Here is a 20,437-nt window from a genome sequence, read left to right as displayed (position 1 = left end):
CCCCCAATACCGGTTTGTGCATATTCAATTCGTAGATTGCAGCCTTTTCCAAGCACTGGAAGGACCAGTCGGAGTGTGACCTCATTATTATATATCTGTTATTATTTTTTATTATGTATCTATTCTATGTGTGATAGATAAATTAACAATCTCTGCTCATTTTAGCATTAGCTGGAAAGCAAAAACACACAAAAAATGTTGATTTAATATCTTCAGGTGTCAAGGGATTAAAAAATGAATTGCAATTTACTTACATGAGGAAGTTAGATTGCATAAATTTGATAGCAAATTCACTGGATTTTGGTAGATTTTTTCTGAATGTTCTTAAACATTTTTTTTAATTTGTTTTTTCCACCAAAAAATGTTCAATAATTTCCTAAAAACATTTTGAAAATGTGAAAGTTTTCACTTTGAAAATATATTTTTTTCCACATTTTTAAAACTTTAAAACGGGTCAGTTTGACCCACAGGACGACAGGAGGGTTAAAATCATTGTTTTAACTCGTAGCCTGTTAAAAAAAGAAAAAAAAAACATTCCCACTCTGAGCCAATTTTGCATTCCAGAGACTTTCTTTTATACAGGAAATTTTAGAGCCAAATTAAAATCAGCATCTAACCAATCATGGCTGTGTTCCTCCCCAATCCCCAAGGAGTGGTGTTGAGATTCACTGTCCAGGAGAGGTCAGAGGTCAAATGCCTTTAGAACTTAATTTTAGTTCATTGCTTAAGAGTACACATCCAGTTGTGGATGAGGATGATCACAGATCCAAAGTAAAACTGAATTGGTAATTATAATGACACCAAATGCAAAATGTTGGCCTCATATGGTTTCTGAGATAATAACAAAAGGTGTTAACATAAGAATAAACTTATAAACTGCAGACTTTAGGCCGCATGAAAGTAAATTCATAACATAGCTAAAAATACAAGCATTCAATAATAAGAAAATATGACCTAGGAAGCATACATACATAGAACAAAAAGTCTCTCTCTGCCTTTCTGGCTGCAGTCTGTGACAGAGAGAAGAAAGGTGTTTGTGTCTCATGTGTGCTTCTCCACAAACATTTCAGATTCAGTGTGTTCTTCTTCCATACTGGTCTTCATCAACCTGGTATCAGAGATTGAGTCCAGACCATCAGTCCAGTGAGGCTGCATTTCCTTAAAGTTCAGATTTAAACTGTTCAATTCATTCCTGTGTAGAAAGTTCTGTGTTTTAGGCAGGGAGTGGTAAGAAAGTCACTGTGAAGAATGCAATCTCCTCTTCTCCAGAGGTGCGTTTTTTTTTTTTATCACAACTGACACTTTATGACCTATATCAGATTCTGGTGGAAGTAGGAGGCATCCTGTGGTCTTCAAAAGAGTCACGAGCAGTCCTTTACTAGTAAACATCTGATCTACAGATGTTCCATTTGGATGTGAGTTTTGGGCTAGCTGTCTTCTGAAATGGTTTCTTACCAAATTTACAAATTTCAGTAAGGGTCTCTTGACTATCTAGATGTTGAGTTGGAATGTTCTGCTCCTCGGTCTGCTACATAGGATACATATAATAATGGCACAGTTTTGAAAGGATAAACACACTTATTTTATTCTACTTCTTCCCTATATCAGAAAAAAGACTGCAGTAGCCTGCATGTGCTGGCAGATTCCCAGTAGACAAGCATCCTGCCTTAAAACGTTTGTCCTAGGAGGCAATGCACTCAGCTTATCAACATGATTCATCTTCTTGATTGCGTTGTGTGTCTTCGGGCGCTGCCCAGTATGATGGGTGAGAGGCATGCTGGCCTGAGGCTGCTGGGGTTGTGTACAGAATACAAAGGAAATGGTACAATGAACTTGGTTATAAGTATGTAATGGTAATTATTCAATATCGATCATTGCCAGTTTAGTGAATGAAGCAAGGCAACAATAAAATTGAAAATGCAATGCAGAGTATTTTTTGTCTTTTATGATATATCGGAATTGACTGCTACTGAACAGAAAAAGAATGAACTCCTTGTTGCTTCTACCGCATGCATGCCTACAACATCTTAATATTAACACTCCTCAACCTATTGCGGTAAATATTCCCCCCTGGCAATACTGCTGATAGACAGCAGCATATGGGAAAGCCTGCTACAGAGAGTGCGCACAGATAGACGTGCAGATGCTCTCCTCTTATGGCACGCGGACGATTCATTAATATATGCTGTGTGTGCACTTGAGCTGAAGCGCTCAGTGTTTGGAAGCCAGGTCCTGATTGGCCAGTTGGAGGCTACCGGAAAGGACCGCAGGATGATCAGCCCGCATGCATGGATTCAGGTCTGAGCCAAAAACCGCGAGGTGCGCAGCACGATGGCAAGTAGCAAAACTTCGACACTGTCCATGGTGCTGAATCAGCCGTCGGTGTCACCTCAGTCTGTCAGAGGAGCGATGGCCCTGTGAGCGTTATCTTTTCTACCACATGTTCGCACCTGGACTCACCGATGATCAGTGCTTCCAAGGATGATGGAGGTCGACAGTTTCAGCCAATAGATTTAGCCGATTATCGGATTGTCTCAGTTTGCATAAAAATATGGAGGAAGGACTTGTGGATTTAAACCCTGAATGAACAATTTGTGTCGCTCACACGATGTTTCTGAAAATGTCGTTTGTTACGTACTTTCGCAGGTGATCTCTTTCCTGACCGGCTGGAGTCTGATTCTGCCTGTAAGCGTTCATTATTCATGAGAGGAATTCTTACACGTTATAAAAAATGAACTGCAGTAATTCAGTCACCTTTGATTTGCGGGTCTTTTCGGTCTAAGAAGAGCACAGCAATAACCGCCAAAGCATGGCTCGTCTGCTTGTTTTGGTCAACTTCGTGGTCCTGTTGCTTTATGGCAGCGACATGTTCTCGGTGGGAGCAAGTAAGTACAAGTCTCTCTATCAGAGGAGTCAAACTGGTTACTGTATATTTTGTAGGCTTGGAAAATGTGCCATTACCCAAAGTATTAGAAACGGTTTTGATTTCTATACACCCAATCATACACTTAATTCCACCACTCATTCTACAACCTTTATTATTAATTTTTCTTTTTAACTACAACCTCTGCTCATCCAGTAGCACCTCTTCAACGACATAATAAAACGCTGAAAGTATGTTTATGTACAAAATTGGCGTTATATTATATCATCAGAATTGATACCTTGTATTGCTTTCTTTGAAGACATGGCTTTGAAATAGCCTTTTAAGACACACACGCACACGCACGCACGCACGCACACACACACACACACACACACACACACACACACACACACACACACACACACACACACATATATATATGTATATATGACAAATAAGAAAGTCTGTCATTCTTTATACATCACATAAAAATATTTTTAGCCCTTTTAATGCAGGTTTTGCAAAAAAAAAAAAAAATCTTCACAACAGCTACATTCAGCTTTCTCCAACTGACTCTGCTCAGTCCGAAAGTACTTTTCCTCAGTGTTGCAACATACAATTTTGCTCACACTACTATGCTCATGAAAAGCTGCACAGTGAATTAGTGGTTAGCACTTTTGCCTTGCAGCAAGAAGATCCCCGGTTCAAATCCCGGCCTTGACCTGGGATCTTTCTGCATGGAGTTTGCATGTTCTCCCTGTGCATGCGTGGATTTTCTCCGAGCACTCCAGCTTCCTCCCACAGTCCAAAAATGCTCTACATTGCCCATGGGTGTGAATGTGAGTGTGATTGTTTATCAGAATAACCTCAGCATGTCTTTGGACTGTGGGTAGGAAACCAGAGCTAAACTGTATATATCTATAATAATTTAAAAGCAATATTTTAAGTTTTGCCTTCTTTCCATTAAGAATGAATCTACATAATTTCTGTCACAGAAATCTCTTGTGCTACTGTATGCATGCATCTTCAGTATCTCCACCTTTTTATCTGTCTATCTCAAGCACCTCCTTCCTCACTTCTCAAGGAAACTCAGCTCGACATGTGATAGCGCCTTGACAAAATTAGATTGTCACTTCACTGTTTCTGTTGGCATGTGTACATTCTGCCTCAGACAAATATTCAGAGCTTTTCTAATGTTACGTGCAGTGTAGTGTAGTTTGGTATCAGGTTGTCCAGAGCAGGAAAAGCTACTATTTAAAGAATAAACATGGCACTCATAAATATGAATTTGGCTGTTGAAATGACCTTCATAGCGTAGGAAAATAAGTGTTGAATTAAGCAAGCTCCATACATTGTATAAGACTACGGAATTCACAGTGACATATCTCTTTGAGGGAAGTCTAAATTAATTGCTAGATGCTCTGACCAAAGTGATTAAAAATGAACATTTTAACTATACAATAAAAAGGAAAAAGAAGCATTTTTGGCAGGGTTATTGGGATTTTCTTAAATGGTTTGAAAGTGCTTCTGAAATTTCTAATGATGGTGAATGTTAACCGATAATGAAATCTGTTTTTCTTTCATCTCTCCCTCTGAAACTTGCTCGGGGAGTTTTTTTCTCATCTATTCAGCATGCTTTTCCACGTGATTAATGAGAACAGAAAATATCTACATTGTGTGGGTCATTAAAAATGCACTAGTATAAAAATATATTTTCTAAAACAAGAAATTGATTTGCAAAGTTGATCTGTGGGCAGACAGTGTTGCAGCTAAGGGAAAACCTGCATGACATTGCAAAAGAGCCCTAATACAAGGCTATTTGCAATGCCAGATCCTGCAGGTAGCTGTGCAGAGGAGATCAGTTAGACTTCCCATGACTTAATCTGAAATGCATCTAGATGAAGTCGTTTGACAATTGACTGGGCAACACATCAAACTTTGAGGCAGCTTATATATTATAATACAAGGGACTTCATACATTAAAAACATTTGACATAAAGCCATTTAAACTGTCCCGAGCTTAGAGGTAATTGTAACATGACTAACAATAGAGGGACATGGAAAGTATATTCCTGGTAAAAAAAAAAAAAAAAAAAAAAAAAAAAAAGCATTTTAAATGTCCTTAAAATGTTTTGAATTATGCATAATTGAGGGTTTTATTGTGTAGTTAAAACAACCCCCCCAAAAAACAAGGTTTTTGGTGTCCCATAGTGTATTTTGTAATTCTTAATTTAAAAACAATTTTTAAAAGTAAGACTTGTTTTTTTGTTTGTTTATTATGTTTAATACGATATTAAACCTGTGTTGGATTTAAAGCAACACAAAGCTTGAGACATTCCAGGCACAGTATGGACACAGACAGTGGATTAACTGACCAATATCCTGCTGTTTACTTCCTTCCAGACCGACCACCAACTCCTGTCAATGTGTCTGTCACGCAACTGAGAGCCAACTCAGCAACTGTATCCTGGGAGGTTCCTGAGGGGGACATAATAATTGGCTTTTCCATCTCACAACAGGTAATTCCCAAACTTCTGATACAAATCACGATGGCTATGAAAAGAAAAGTAGAACACCCCAGATATTTTTTTAAAAATGCATTTGTATTATTTTTGGCTATGACCATTTGTGGTTTGGAACTGAGCTATTGTTCAAAAGGAGACCAACAATCCAACAAGTAGAATGAGGTAGTGCACAAGAAATCTAATCTCCACCATAACACAGTTTTAGAAATACAGCGGTCAATAGAGGTAAATAGAATGAATAAGAGTGATTAAAAAAAAACAAAAAAACAAAAACCTGTAAAGCTTTGCTCAGCATGGAGAAAGCTAACTAAAACTTCCTGTCAAGCATGATGTTTGAATAAAATGTGGCATGGCCAATTTGTGAAACGAAAACAAAGGTGCAGCATGAATGCACATCATGTGTATGAGTTCAATTACTTTATGCCTCCATGTTGGCAACAGCCATGACTGAAGGTGTTTACTTTTTGGGTCACCTATCTGAGAAATGAGCTGTGAGGGATTTTTTTTTTTTGTACAAACGTTCACTTAGTTATGATGAACTAATATCATTTTGGTAGTTAAAGATCATTGTGTCTTCACTCTTTGTATTAAATTATGGACTGCAACCCTGTGAAGATAAAACTCCTAAAGTGAAGCAATGATAAGTAATGAAAGAGTTTTCAAACTGAGAGACCCATTTTTGCAGCAATGGTGTTTCCGTGTGTCCTCTTTATCACTTCTTTGGCCACTGCATTGATCACTGGACCTACTCAATAGTCCACCCGTTCTCCCTATCCTTCTTCTCATATCCAGAGGCAGGATGGACATACGCAGCGATTAATTCGTGAGGTAAACACCACCAGCCATTCTTGTACTCTTTGGGACCTAGAGGAGGAGACAGACTACATCATCCAGGTCCAGTCAATTGGTCTCTATGGGGAGAGCCAAGCCAGCAAGAAAGTCCATTTTCGCACCCTGAGAAAGTCAGATCGCTTCCCTTCCAACAGCTCCAACCAAGGTATGATGCTTTGAGTGCTATGACACTTGAAAAAAAATGTTTTCTTTTGTGCTATGTAACATCTGCTTGAGATAGATTTGTCATTGAGGGTACATATATCTGTCAATAAAGTTATATGCAGACATTGCTAAAAGTGCTGTCACCCTTACACTTCACAAACACAAACTAGACGAGCCCCCAGTAGAGGGCAGAACCACGCCCATGCATGATACTCTGTATCAATTTTGATCATCCTATGTATATCCCTTCCTACTTGACCTGCTGACCTCTAACTCCACAACTGAGCAGGGGACCTTAGACTGATCTTCAGTGCCAAGTTTGATTATCCTGACTTCAGCACTTGCAGAGATATCTGACCGGACATACCCACATACTTTCCCAGCCAGCCAGATACCGAAGCGAATGCAGTAACCCCGCTGATGTACGTCAGGCGTGGTTAACAATGTTGTGTTGTTCCTGAAAAGTTGTGAAAGTTAAGGCTCTTTTGTCATACTTGACTGCATCACTTTGTTTTGGCATAGATTTACATTGAAAATGTGAAAAGAGCTGAATTCTGCTAATTTTAAAAGTGTTTTCTGAAATAGCCTCAGCAAAAATTATTGAATCACCCAAGAAGAAATGATAAATAAGTGGACGATAGTCGTATTTCAAGTAGGCTATTGTCTTCGACTAGTATCTGAGGAGTCTTTAATCTGATTATCAGACATTCAACCTTTTTAAAAGGAGAATACATTCCTGCTAACTCCACACAAAACATGAACAAGAAAAAGCAAAGAGGAGAGTTGTCTGAGAAGAAAAGAAAGAAAGTATTACCAGATATGATAAAGTCTGCAAGACCGTATTTAAGTTGTTCAATGTCCTTGCAAGTTGCAAAAAAAGAACTTTGTAGCTGTGGCAAAACCAGAAGAAAACTGGCCCTGGTTTGAAAAGAGGGCTAGTTCAAATGGTGGAAAAGTTACAAGGAAAACTTCAAAACATGTACAAGCTGGCCTTGGTTCTATTATATGGGTGTTTTTTTGCATTTGACTCAAGGTGTCATGAATCTGTGAAAAGCATAATAAAATTAAAATATTATCCAAGCATTCTGGTGTGAAATATACTGTCAAAGAGCTCTGTTTTTTGTCATGACAACTCCAACAGAATACTGACTCTTAACATCTAAAAGCATCTATGAATGTATGAGAAGAAAACATTGAACTACTCTGAAGTTCTCTTGTTGACCCAAAGCAAATTTAAGACATGTAGAAGCATTACTAGGGGCTGTAAACAGCACATGATTGCAGGAATTGCTACACGGGGGTGTACCGCAGCGTATCAAAAGGTTCAAGATATTTCTGATCATGGTATTTTCAATTGTTGCTGGATTCAAAAGAGTATATCAAAAATTAGGCAGAGTGCCTGTTCTACCAAATATGAAACAGAGAAAAGTGAAGGCCAATTACTTTTGTCGCTTTTAACTTTTCTTAACTATTTTACCTTAAAAAAAATCTCTGTGTGTGTGTGTGTGTGTGTGTGTGTGTGTGTGTGTGTGTGTGTGTGTGTGTGTGTGTGTGTCTTTGAACTTAGTGGGTGTTTGCTAGAGACCTGAGGAAGCGCAGTGTCGAATGTGGAGTCTTTTTGATTGGCAGATCTGGAGAAACATAGAAAGATATACTGTAAACAGGAGTCACTGACTATGATATAGTGACTTAGTGAAGTAAGTAAGAAACTAGACCCCTCGGAGGTTCCTGCTTGCTGTCCCCAGTGTTTGCTGCACACATAGAGTGCAAAGTACTCTGAGTGTTAATTCGATGATTTTAGAGCAGACCTTGACAGTGCTCTGCAAGCAGATCCTGTTTTGCAGGCTGATGGAGTGAATCCGGCAGGCTGTTAAGAACATAATGACACTCTCAGTGACGGAGAAGTAAAATGTCCTTAGAATGTTCCTGCTGACACCAAAAATGTTGAGCTTCCTGAGCAAATGCTGCAGGTACTGGCATTTTCTGAACATCTCTTTAGTGTTGGAGGCAGTTTTGAATGTGTTATCAAAATTGTGCCCAGGTGTTTGTATTCATCTGCTGTCTCTACCTTCATCTCATGGATTGTGCTGACAGCTGTTGTAGCCAGCTCTCTCTTCTTGCTGGAGAAGGTCATCACCATCTCTTTGGTCATTTGTGAGTTTAGCTTCGGAGATTTGTCACATCGTCCTGCAAACTCATGGAGTGCTGAGCTGTGGTGGTGTGATGGGCCTGAGAGCAGAGACAGGAGAACCTGTCATCTGTGCACTCAACGTGGTGACAGTCTGGGTGGGTGGACCTACAGTCACTGATATAGAGTATGAGGACACAAGGTGAGAGGACACAGCCCAGAAGGCCAGGAGTCAGTAGAGCTGAAAGGTCTGAGAGGGTGGTGTGACCTGTTAGTCACTTTAAAGTATGATGGAGGTGGGATGGATTATCTCAGCAAAGGAGAAGTGCTCACTATCACAGATTTAGACGATGAAGGATATTTGAGAGAAGTGGTGATATTGTGTATGTGGAAAAAGTTTTAGATCTTTCAGTTCATCTCATAAAAAATGGGAGCAAAAACAAAAGTGTTGCATTTATATTTTTGTTGAGTGTAGATTTTCAAAAATTCAAGTTGAGCAATTCCAATACAGATAAAAATAGGTAAAAACTATTCAGATTCAGTTTCTAGTGATACATATTTCAGCCAAAACTCTACCCCTTCATCCTCTCCACTCACATGCCTATACCCACTTAATGCTTTTTAGTGTAGCAGTGCAATTGACCCCAATCCACAACCTTTGTTTGAAAGAGCTGACACTCTGGCTTTTGGGCCAGCTTTATGACAATTTGATTCATTTAAAGAGGCAATTAGGAAGAGTGGTGCTCTGGAAGAGTTCCATCTATGTGAGATAAGAGATACTTCACTGCAAAAACTCAAAATCTTACCAAGTCTGTTTGTCTTATTTTTAGCCATAATGTCTCATCCCACTCGATTTAAGATCAATTCACTTAACAAGTGACATTTCAGCCAGATGGAGGGACTTGTTTTAAGACAATACATCTTAAATATCTTAAGTCAAACAATCTTGAAATTATCTTGTTTTGAGTTGAATTTTACAAGAAAACTAAGTTTAACCCTCGTGTTGTCCTATGGGTCAAATTGACCCATTTTAAATTTTGAAAATGTGGGGGGAAAATGTTTTCACAGTGAAACTTCTGATGTCCACATTTTCAACATTTTTGGGAAATCTTTGAACATTTTTTGGTGGAAAAAAAATAAATGTTAAAAATGCTACTTAAGACAGTCACAACTTTTATATAGTTTACAAAACTTTTATATATGAAAGTTCTTAAAGAAAATACTAGAGGTTTCATTGATATATTTGTAATCACTTTAGATATTTGTAGGATTTTTTAGAAGATTTTTACTCATTTTTTGAAAATATTTACAAGAATTTTCTTACCAAGTTTGGGGGATTTTTAAAAAAAATATTTTCTAAGGGAAACTTTTAAGGAATTATTAGAATATTCTTTCTGAAGGTTTTGCAAATTTTCAGAAATTTTGAGAATTTCTTTGCAGAATTTTTGGATTTTGAAAAGTGAAAATCTATTTTTGAGTGGAAAAATTGCTTTTTTAAAAAAAAAAAAAAAAAAAAAGCATATCTGGCTTATTTTAAGACACCGAGGCTTGACAATTCTGGTAAAATAAAGCTTAAAATAAGTTTTCCCAGCTAATTTTGAGATCTCAAGATTCTAAATATCTCAATCTTATTTCAATCAATCTTACCAAGCCATTTCTCACCTGTTCTACTGGCAGATTTTTTTCACTTATTTCAAGGTGAAAGTTCCTTGAAATAATTTTTCTTGTTTTTAGAGGGATGTTTTTTTTTTCCATTGTTTGGAGAGTCAAAATAGGCACACAGTCAGTCCAGTTAAAGGAGGATTTTCTGACTACTACAAATTTGGTAAAATAGCATAACAGCCATGACAGCTAAAGGAAGTATAATTTTTTCACTGCATTCAGACACAACACGAGTTTTATGTACTTTACAGTAAAAATCATGTTGAGTGACACTGAGACTGTATGGTGTTTCAAATGGACTGCATTTTAACATCAAATGTATCTCAAATTGAGTCTGTTCCATATAGATGCAGATGGAAGGAGAAAAAATCAGTACTTTGTTTCCGGTATTTAGTGTTCAGGGGTCTTCTGTGTTTACTGCCTATGTCCTCTCTCCTAGATGACCCCACTGTGCAGGGACTGGACAAGTCTCGGCATCTGCAAACAGGAGAGATGATCATAATTGTGGTGGTTTTGGTCATGTGGGCAGGTAGGTTTGTAGATATGGGATTGATTTACCACAGCTAAAGGGGACAGAGATAAAGTAGGCTAGAGCAACTAGAAGTTCGTTGGATTCGTTGATGAAAAAACCTAGAAAATGTCTTAGGAATGTGTGTGTTTCTCCAGATGAAAAAAAAAAAAGAAGAGTTAGTGTTAAGAGAAATGATTAATGTCTAAAATGGTAAGCAATATCATATGTATGCATCCATAGTGTTTATGTAACAATATTCTCTGCCACATGAGGAGAAAAAAGTCCTGCTTCTTAAACAAGATTAGAAGTTTTAGCCATGCAAAATATCTGCTTTTGTATTTTGGTCACTGCTTTTCTTACTGGTTAGAACTGTGCATAACAACTGAGAAAGTACAATGTTATAGTGCCTGTAAAAAGTATTTGTCTCCCCTTCAAAATTTTCTGTTATTGCTTTTCAAAATTGAATTAATTTGGCTTTTTTGTAACAAAACTTTTTCATGGCAAAGTGCATTTCTGCAGAGTATTGGCAATTTATTAAACATATAAAACAAAAAATAAGCAACTGCATAAGTATTCACCTCCTTTAAGTCAGTATTTTACGGAGTCCCCAAGGGGACATATTGTATATGTTGGTTTATTTCTCCGTGTTGTATTTTATAGCATGAAGCTACCACACGTTGCACGAGCTAGCATTACTAAAAGGAGCGCTCGTTTTTGTTCACGGTTTCTACTGACCAAACCGCGGCTGTTTCTCTGAATGTATAAAAAAGTGCACCGCCCCGCACGCGGTCCCACTGAACAAAAACGAGCGCTCCTTTTAGTAATGCTAGCCCGTGCAACGTGTGGTAGCTTCAAGCTAGAGTGCAAACCGAAGCAGTCCAACTGCTATAAATACAGAAAGGGCTAATGTGACTTGAGATAAGCAGAGTTTAGAACAATAGACGAAGCACTGCGGTATTCATTAAAATAATTATTTACCGTTTGGCATGTAATGTTCCAGGGTGATGATCAGCCGGTCTGCCAGGCAAAACAAACTTCCAAACTAAGTTTGGACAGGAAGTAGTACCGTAGGAATCCGCCCTCTGACTCCCCTGCTGCACGCCCAACAGACTGACGGAGTAAGACTGCTCGGGCCAAAGACGAAGTACGTGTTTGAACACGAAGTACATGTTTGAAAAACAACTTGTCAACAGCAAAAATGACAAAAGTGTTCCTTAAAAAATAAACGCGGAAGAATAAAACACAAACATGAAGGAGAGAAAATACAACCATGAAGGAGAGAAAATACAACACGAAGGAGAGAAAATACAACACGGAGAAATAAACCAACATATAAAATATGTCCCCTAGGGGGCTCCGTAGTATTTTAACAGATTTTGGCAGCACTTACAGCACTAAGCCTATGTGGATAGGTCTCAATCAGCCTGGCACATCTGGATACTACAACTTTACATGATTATTCTTTTGAAAACTGCTGAAGCTCTATCAGGGTGCACAGGGATCTTGAGGGAAGATTCACCTTGTTGTCTTTAAATAATACCTGTGCAGCTCTTGCTGTATGATGTCATTCTCAGTCTACAAATCTTCCCCCAAGTTTCAAGTCTACTAGGGCCAGGTTTCAGGCTAGAAAACATCCCCACATCATGACACTACCACCACCATGCTTCACAGTAGGGATGCTGTGTTTGTGATGATGTGCAGTGTTTGGTATCTGCCAAACATACCATGTAGTCTGATGGCCAAAAAGCTCAATTTTTGTCTCATCAGACAAAATAACTTTTTTCCACTTAGATCAAGTCTTCCACATGTATTCTGGTGAACTCTAGTCAAGATTTGATATGAACGTTTTTCAACTGTGACTTTCATTCTTCCACAAAGATTTGATTGGTGAAGAACAGGCAACAGTTGCGATAGTCTCCTCCATCTTGTCCAGTAAGTCTTGTACCGCTTCAAAGTAGTTATAGGTGTCTTGGTAGCCTCCCTAGTCTCTTTCTTGCACCGCCACTCCACTTTTGAGGACAGTCTGTGCAGTGTTACGCATATGCCATATTTCTCCCATTTGTTAATGATGGCTTTAACTGTATTCCAAGGAATATTCAGTGACTTGGAAATGTTCATTGTATCTATAAACTTTGTAATACGTTTGCTTAGAGTGTTATTTTGTCTCCATGGTGCATTTATAACTGGGAATACTGATTCATCAGTCACTGGATCTTTCAAAGGTGGTTTTATGCTACAGTCACTTGCGAGACATTAATTGCACTTAGATGAACTCCATTTCATTAACTGTGTGACATCTAGCACCAACTGGCTGCTTCTGCATTTAATTAGGTGAGCAACTTTAGCAGGGGTAAATACAGTCACTAATTTTGCTTTTTAAAATCAAATGTTTGTTTTTAAAAATCTGGTTTCATTTTTACAAGAATGGGTCTATTTTAGTAAATTCTTGTCCAAAAAAGCCAAGTTAAATTGATAACAATTCAGTGCTGAAGAGCAATAAATAAGGAAACACTTCTTAAGGAGTGAATGCTATTTGCAGGCACGGTATTTTCAAGCAGCAAATATTTAACAGATTTGTTAACTAATTAACTAACTAACTAAATAACTAAATAACTAACTAACTAAATAAATAAATAAATAAAATTTAAAAAAAATAAAAGAGCAAATCTGGGGCAATTTCCTGGGTGGGTAGCTCCTCCCCTCCGATACTTTGTACATGTCCACCTCTATTTTTGATGACAGGCTCCATATCAGCATGGAGGATACCTGTGTTGGACAACTTCGCTAGATATGTTCTGCCAAAATGTTGGCTACTTTTTCTGCTCACAGTGTGCAATTTTCCCTTTCTTAGAAACACTTGTGTAGAAATGGATTGGATCATTATCATGCTGGAATTAATTATATTCTGCAAAGATTCTGCAGAAAGGGAGTAAATTACCATTGCCAGAACTGTATATCAGTTTGAGAATAATGATAGCTTTCTAAAATTTGAGTACAACAAGGAAGTTACAGTAATTGTGAATTAATAGTACTATTCAAACTGGGGGCAGAGCTGCATTGACAGATTGCAAATGCAAAAAGCAAACTCCACAGACAATTACTGTCTGCCAAGCTTTCAAGTCACACACAACAGCCATTATCGCCATGGCATTTCAAAGTGCTCAATAAGAGGAGGTGGTGACATGGTGACACGTCTGTGAATGGCAGTTGTTGCCTCGTGACTCATGACTGATTTTCTGTCCTTGTGTGTGTGTATGTGTGTGCATGCGTGCATGTATGTTTGTGTATGTGCGTATTGGATATGTGTCCATCTCTCACCTCTTGGCAGCTGTTATTGCCCTATTCTGCCGGCAGTATGACATCATCAAAGACAATGACTCCAGCAACAATAAGGAGAAGGCCAAGCCGTCATCAGAAAGGAGCACACCAGAGCACCATAGTGGAGGATTGCTCAGGAGCAAGGTGAACACAGCATCTCTAAATGCAGGCCCGTGACGCACTCACCACAAAGAGTTTTGTTGGAATTAATTTCCTGTTAAATACTGAAAACATGCACATCAGTCTATTTCCTGTGCCCTTGATACAACTTTGGCTCCAGTGCTTCTGTGTATATGCCTCACATTTCTTTTCAACACAGCCATGGTCAATGTAATTTAGAGCTTTTTGTTTTGTTTTGTTTTGTTTTGTTTACAGGAATTTACAAAAAATGCTCCACGTTCAAGTTAAAACTAATGTCTGTAAAGTGATGCCAATTACTGAAAAATAGAAAACATAAAATAAACAATTGCAGAAGCATCTACCCCCTTCAAGTCAGTGTGTAGTAGATACACCTCTGGCCACTACTTCAACATTGAGCCTACTTGGATACGTCTCAATATGCTTTGGACATCTGGACGCTGCAATTTGACTCCATTCCTCTTTGCAAAATGGTTGAAACTCTTTCAGGTTGCACGGAGGTCATAAAGCAAACAGTCTCATCACACTTCCAGTTAACTTAAGAGGCTCTTGCACACCTTCTAGTCAAACTTCAATATGAGCCTTTTTCAATGGTGACTTTCGTTCAATGAATAGTGTGACCTGAACTTATTTTAGGTTTCATATATTGACATTACTTTGTAGAAATCTGCTTCACCTGGACATGAAAACTATTTTTTTTGTAAATTCCTGTCAAAAAAGCCTAATTACATTGACCATGATTCAGGATGAGCCTCACTTGCCACAGCAGCATTATCATAGTACTTGTATGTACACTTCCCTCCAAAAGTATTGGACCAGTGAGGCCAGTTCCTTTATATTTGCTGTAGACTGAAAACATTTGGGTTTAACATTGATAGGTGCAACGACGAATATCAGACAAGAGATCAACATTTCAGCTTTTATTTTCAGGTATTTATATCTGGATCTGATACACAACTTTGAAGATAGCATAATTTGTAACAGAACATCACATGAGTCAGTGAGCAGAAGTAGTGGAACAGATAGACTTAAAATAGATTAAAGTGAATTAGATTTAATATTTAATTATATCCTTTGCTTGCAATAAGTGGCCTCACTGTTCCAATACTTTTGAAAGGGAGTGTATCTTACCTTACCTTGTATACTTGACACTATGTTGAGCTGAAACCCTTTTCATTCATTGAACTGATGACTGAATTTGCGTGACAAATTCTGGTTTATGCTGTGACACAGGTTAGGGTGACATTTTTCAGTTCCAGATTAAAAAAAACATACAAACTTAAAAGCAGAATCTTGAACTATTGATCTCGAATGCTTAAAAATTACTTAATAATTACTGATGTAATTACTGATTACTGATGTAATAAATATTAAAATGTCTGCATTACAATTTGTTCTACATTTCCTATATTTCTGAGACTTCATTTTAATACCTATTTATACATAATTATTGTCTACATCTTTTTTTTTATCTCTAATTCATAAAACATATATAATTTTAACTGCCACTAATTTCATATGCAGATGCTACAATTTCACCAAGTTGTAAAGCAAACAAACAAACAAACAAACAAAAACTAACAGAGAATATTGGGGATAAATGATAATAATTATAAAAAACATCTGACAGTGTGCAACTTGCTCAGCTTGCTGCAGACCATTAAATAAAAATAAACCAAAATACATGGGGTGAAATGCAACAAAATATTTTTATACGCACAATACCAAAACCTTTCTAGTAGCTATGATGGAATTCAGAATTATTTTATGACGGGCTACTAGCACCAGTCAGTTTCCCAAAGCTGAAAGCAGTTTTAGTAAATTAAGCACTGCAATAGTCTTCTATCACCAAAACATTCCTTTAGTGCATGAGAAATAGTAAAACACCAATGATGATTCTTATGGGGTTGTTTTATTGTTGTTTTTTGTCTTTGCAGTTTCATCCTTCTGTGCCGTCAATCAACATCATTGACGTCTGAGAAGAAGGAAGCTGATGTTAAATTTTATTCTCACTCTCTCACTTCCATCAGTTAATTTTTTTTTTGTAGCTCTCCAACTGATCAGGGAAAAAGTGGGAAAAGGGGATTTTTCTCTGGGACATCATCAGTGGAAAAAGTGTTGACAAAAATCACACATGCACGCACCCAGTATTTGTAGGAAAACAAGCTATAGATACACACACCGAACACCATCCAGAAATCCTATGAAATCTCCACCCCCCCTACACACAGACACAAGGTACAGTCGCTACAAAGGTATATAAATTAATGTTAACCTTTGGTGCAGTTCACCATGGGTTAACATGGTGATGTCTTTGTTGCGTGCTTGGCATGCTATTGCAATACAAAAGTCGCAATACAGCTTATCTCTAGGAGGTCTGTAGTTGTAAGTTTAAATATGCAGTGTATTTTTGATATTGGCATGTACAATTAGATAATACATTCACCTATTATAGAGACCTCAGCTCTATATATTTCAACATTTTTTTTCCATTGCAAATAGTGTTAATACAGTGCCTAATCACAAATGTATAATGCTGTCTGACCGATGTGAATATGAGTAGATCTTTAAGAAGAGAAAGCAGCTACACACATCTACAATTCATTTGTAAGAGCTACCATGCATGTCTTAGATTTGCTGAGAATTCAAATGAAAATTTAACATTCTGGAAAACCTTATATTTTTTCATATTTCATACAAAAAACGTGTTTGTACATATTTCATACACTTCCTAAATTAAACTGCATGCAGGTGATCTGTGTGTAGAGTAGTGCTTGATGTACATGACCAGTCAAACATTTGGACACACCTTCTCATGCAATGCTTTTTATTTCTTTGTATTATTTTCTACATTGTAGAATAATACTGAAGGTTAACACTTTTTGTTTACAATGCAATTCCATATGTATCCTTTTATAGTTTTGATGTCTTCAATATTAACTCTCTGTACATTCTCAGTTAGAAGCCAAAAATGGAGAAATAAATATGACTGAAGTACTGTAGCACTCTTCATGTCTCGTTTCTTCTATTGTATATATTTATTCTATTGCATTTCCTGACAATTGCATTTTGTTTCCTCAAGGGTGAAATAAACCTCCTCAATGTCCCATTACAAAACTGAAACTATTGTAACAATGTTTCTTTCACTGAAATTCAGAAATCATTTCAATTGTGCAAAAAAAAAAGAGTTTTGCACATAAAATGTCAATCAAACGTTACAAAGCACATAGAGTGCATTAAATGCTGCCATTTTCAATTATTAAGTTCATTTGTTTCATTTTGAGATATTAAAAGGGGCAGAGCCGCCTCTTTTGCCTCAGAAGACTCTGATCAATAGACATCTGCAGTAAAGTGCTGCAGATGATTTATCAGTTCAGAAAACAGATGAGAGACGTGGGAGTTTCAACTGTCATTTTGCGCTGGGACTTGGAGCTGACCTGCAGGAGGAACTGAAAGCTGGAAAGCTGAACTCTGGAGATTTGAAACGCTGGAAAGCATCTGACGAATGGACCTTGTTGAAGAACAAACTCAGTGGATTACTGACAGAAGAAGAAAAAGAAAACCAAGTCGCTGGAAAAACAGATCAGACAGACGAGCAGCTGCTGTTTGGAGGCCTGACAGACCTGGACAGTCAGCACACAGGTAAGAAAATAAAAGTCGTGACTCCTTATCTGACCTCCATAAACACTTTGGACGCAATTTCAGAGGAAAATAATAAATAGTATAAAAGAATAAATTGTTAAATTTAAAGTTTGTTAAGTAACAGAATGTCTGATGACCTGTTTGAAAAACAGTTTGGGTGATATGGATGCTTTGTGGAATAAACTCAGTAGTAGTAGTAGTAGTAGTGTGTGTGTGTGTGTGTGTGGGGGGGAACAGGGGGGGACAGGGGGGCACAACAGATATTTTGGGGGGGCCACCGAAAAGTTGTAAGTAAAAATGAAAGCTGCTACCGACCTCTTTTACAAAGTATTTTTCATGTTTTTATTGGCTCTTTAACCCAATAGCAAAGCTGTATATGACCTTTTCATTTTGGACTGTTAACATTCAAATTATGATGGACTTGTTTCCTTGTTTATGTGAATTACAGCATCATTAGCTGCAGCATCTGCCTGTTATGTAAACCTGGTAAGCTCAATGACCGTATCCTGAAGGCAATTAAGTGACAAATATTGTGCAAGAACAGCACTATATACAACCCTGTCAGTTTCCACTTCTTAGAATGTTTACTGACAATTATCACACCTAAAATAAGAAATAATATTCTGTACTTTTAGCAACTAGTTCTCAGCTGTATATCATAAACATCATAGGGTTCTGTATACTAATCAGTCTAAATCAAAATGAGTACTATCCAAAACACAGTGAACAACAACAATCTGTACCCTTGATCTGTGGTAAAATAATCTGAAATGTTCTGTGCAGAATGTAAATTTTAAAATAATAAAATACAGTAAGTAGCACTCTATACATTTAACAGTAAACCTTAGAACAATAATAAACAGTAGCAATACTCCATATTCTTAAAGGGGAACTTTGGTTTTTTTCAACCTGGGGTCTGTTTTCATATGTCATTTCGTACATGTGAGTGATGGAGAAATGAATTTTCGACATAGCTCCAGCATTTAGCCAGGCAGGCAGCTTAGCAGCTCAGATAGGGAAAAGTATGGGGCAACTTGCCCCCCCGCATCAAAGTCCACCCTAACGTGCTTTTTTTCCCACACTGACCGGCTCGGATAGTCTCAACGAGTGTCCCACAACACGAAAACCTCCACATTACTTGGCGATCGCTATTTGTTGTGGTCTGTATCCAAATCTTGGGACGCTAGAAAGCAAATCTCATTCCGAAATCGCGCGATTTCGGAACGAGATTTGCTTTCTAGCCTAGCCTTTCAACTCTATAGCCTTTACCTGATATTTATTTTTCATCTGGTTTTAAATGTATCTATTTCTTTACCCATTTATTCTGTTTATTAGTTTTATGAAGTTATGTTACTTTATTATAACTATTATTTTTATTGCTGTGTTCTACCCTACATTTTATTCTGATTTTATCTTGTTTTATTTAGCTCAAGTCTTTCCCAGTGTTTCCTCAGAGAGGGAGCCCTCTCTATCGAGAGCGGTGTCTGGCTTTGGCGGCCTGGGTGCCGTGTGTGCATGAGTGGAGTCTGGGTGTCTCTCCCACAGGTCCGCTAGGCGCCGTGTCATGCCTGGCTGCTGTGGCTGACCTGCTGTTCTCGATGCAGACGACTTCTCAGGTGGTGTTTCCTCACCTGGTTCGTCTGTACAAAGCCCCGTGTTAACTACCTTAATGATAGTCACTTCTCTACATCAGGGGTCACCAACTATATTTGCCAGAGGGCCAGAATTTTACCGGACAGTCACTTTGGGGGCCGGACCCTCAAACAAAAATTAAATAAAAATCGAATTTTGGCATAACATTATTATTTGATGTTTATTTTTATATTTTTTCCATTTCATTACAAAACTGAAGGCATTTTTAGCCTTTATGAGTCAGTGCTCCTATCACCTGTACCACAGTCAACCACTAGGAGTGATAGAGATATTTTGCCTCATCTCAAGTCAACTTTATTCACAGAGCACTTGAAAAAGAAGCACCGCAGAAGTGACAGGAAAGGGCCTCTTAACACGGGTAAAATGGCACTCTCTAAGGCTACGAAACGAAAAGTTGATGTGGAAAACAGATCCTTTAATAATGACTGGACTGACTGCTTTAATAGTGTGGACCACATGATATTTTCTCTTTGGTCCTCACAATTTTGGAATCCAGTCGCGGGCCGGATTGGACGGTTCGGCGGGCCGGATTCGGCCCGCAGGCCACCAGTTGATGATCACTGCTCTACATGTTTGCAGGGTGGGTTGGGGGTGGGCGTGGGTGGTGGGGAGGTATGTGTCTTTTTTGTACTGTGTGGGTTCGGGGGCGGTGGTGGTGGTGGTGGTGGGGGTGGGGGGATGGAACGGGTAGAAGGTGAGGCATCGTTTATAGAGAAGGTTGCAGCAGGAAACATCAACTACTCGAGTCCTCCATGACACTTGAGTTTAGTGAGTTAGATAACAGCAAAAAGGAAGCTGCCTTTCGGACGCGGTTCTTCTTTCGGTTGTCGCTGCTACACATACTGCCCTAGCTGAGGTTTTAGGTGGAATATTCCTTTTAACCAGCCCTTCAGGTCTCTTTGAGGATTTTGGAAGGAATACTCGCTTGAACCAACATTTTACGTTCATGTCCAGGGATTTTTGTTGGAATGTTCCTTTAAGGTCGATGTGTGAGGACA

The 20,437-nt window shown here is 38.2% G+C and overlaps 1 protein-coding gene across 2 annotated transcripts; it reads left to right on the top strand.

Annotated features, from left to right (window-relative positions):
- Positions 1–2,097: 2,097 nt before the first annotated feature.
- Positions 2,098–17,146, top strand: fndc4a (fibronectin type III domain containing 4a). 2 transcript variants are annotated; one of them, XM_051936647.1, is made up of 6 exons: positions 2,101–2,885; positions 5,270–5,385; positions 6,184–6,388; positions 10,617–10,706; positions 14,017–14,150; positions 16,082–17,146. In XM_051936647.1, exons 1-6 carry the CDS (start codon positions 2,810–2,812, stop codon positions 16,121–16,123), a joined length of 663 nt encoding a protein of 220 aa, XP_051792607.1. In that variant the 5' UTR covers positions 2,101–2,809; the 3' UTR covers positions 16,124–17,146. The 2 variants fall into 2 exon arrangements, with proteins under 2 accessions (XP_022060823.2, XP_051792607.1); XM_022205131.2 differs by lacking the exon at positions 10,617–10,706 and having other exon boundaries at positions 2,098–2,885.
- Positions 17,147–20,437: the final 3,291 nt, after the last annotated feature.

Source organism: Acanthochromis polyacanthus, chromosome 16 (genome assembly GCF_021347895.1).
Source record: "Acanthochromis polyacanthus isolate Apoly-LR-REF ecotype Palm Island chromosome 16, KAUST_Apoly_ChrSc, whole genome shotgun sequence".
NCBI lineage: Eukaryota > Metazoa > Chordata > Actinopteri > Pomacentridae > Acanthochromis > Acanthochromis polyacanthus.
Note: the sequence above shows the minus strand (reverse complement) of the source record. Positions and strands in the feature narration are given on the sequence as shown.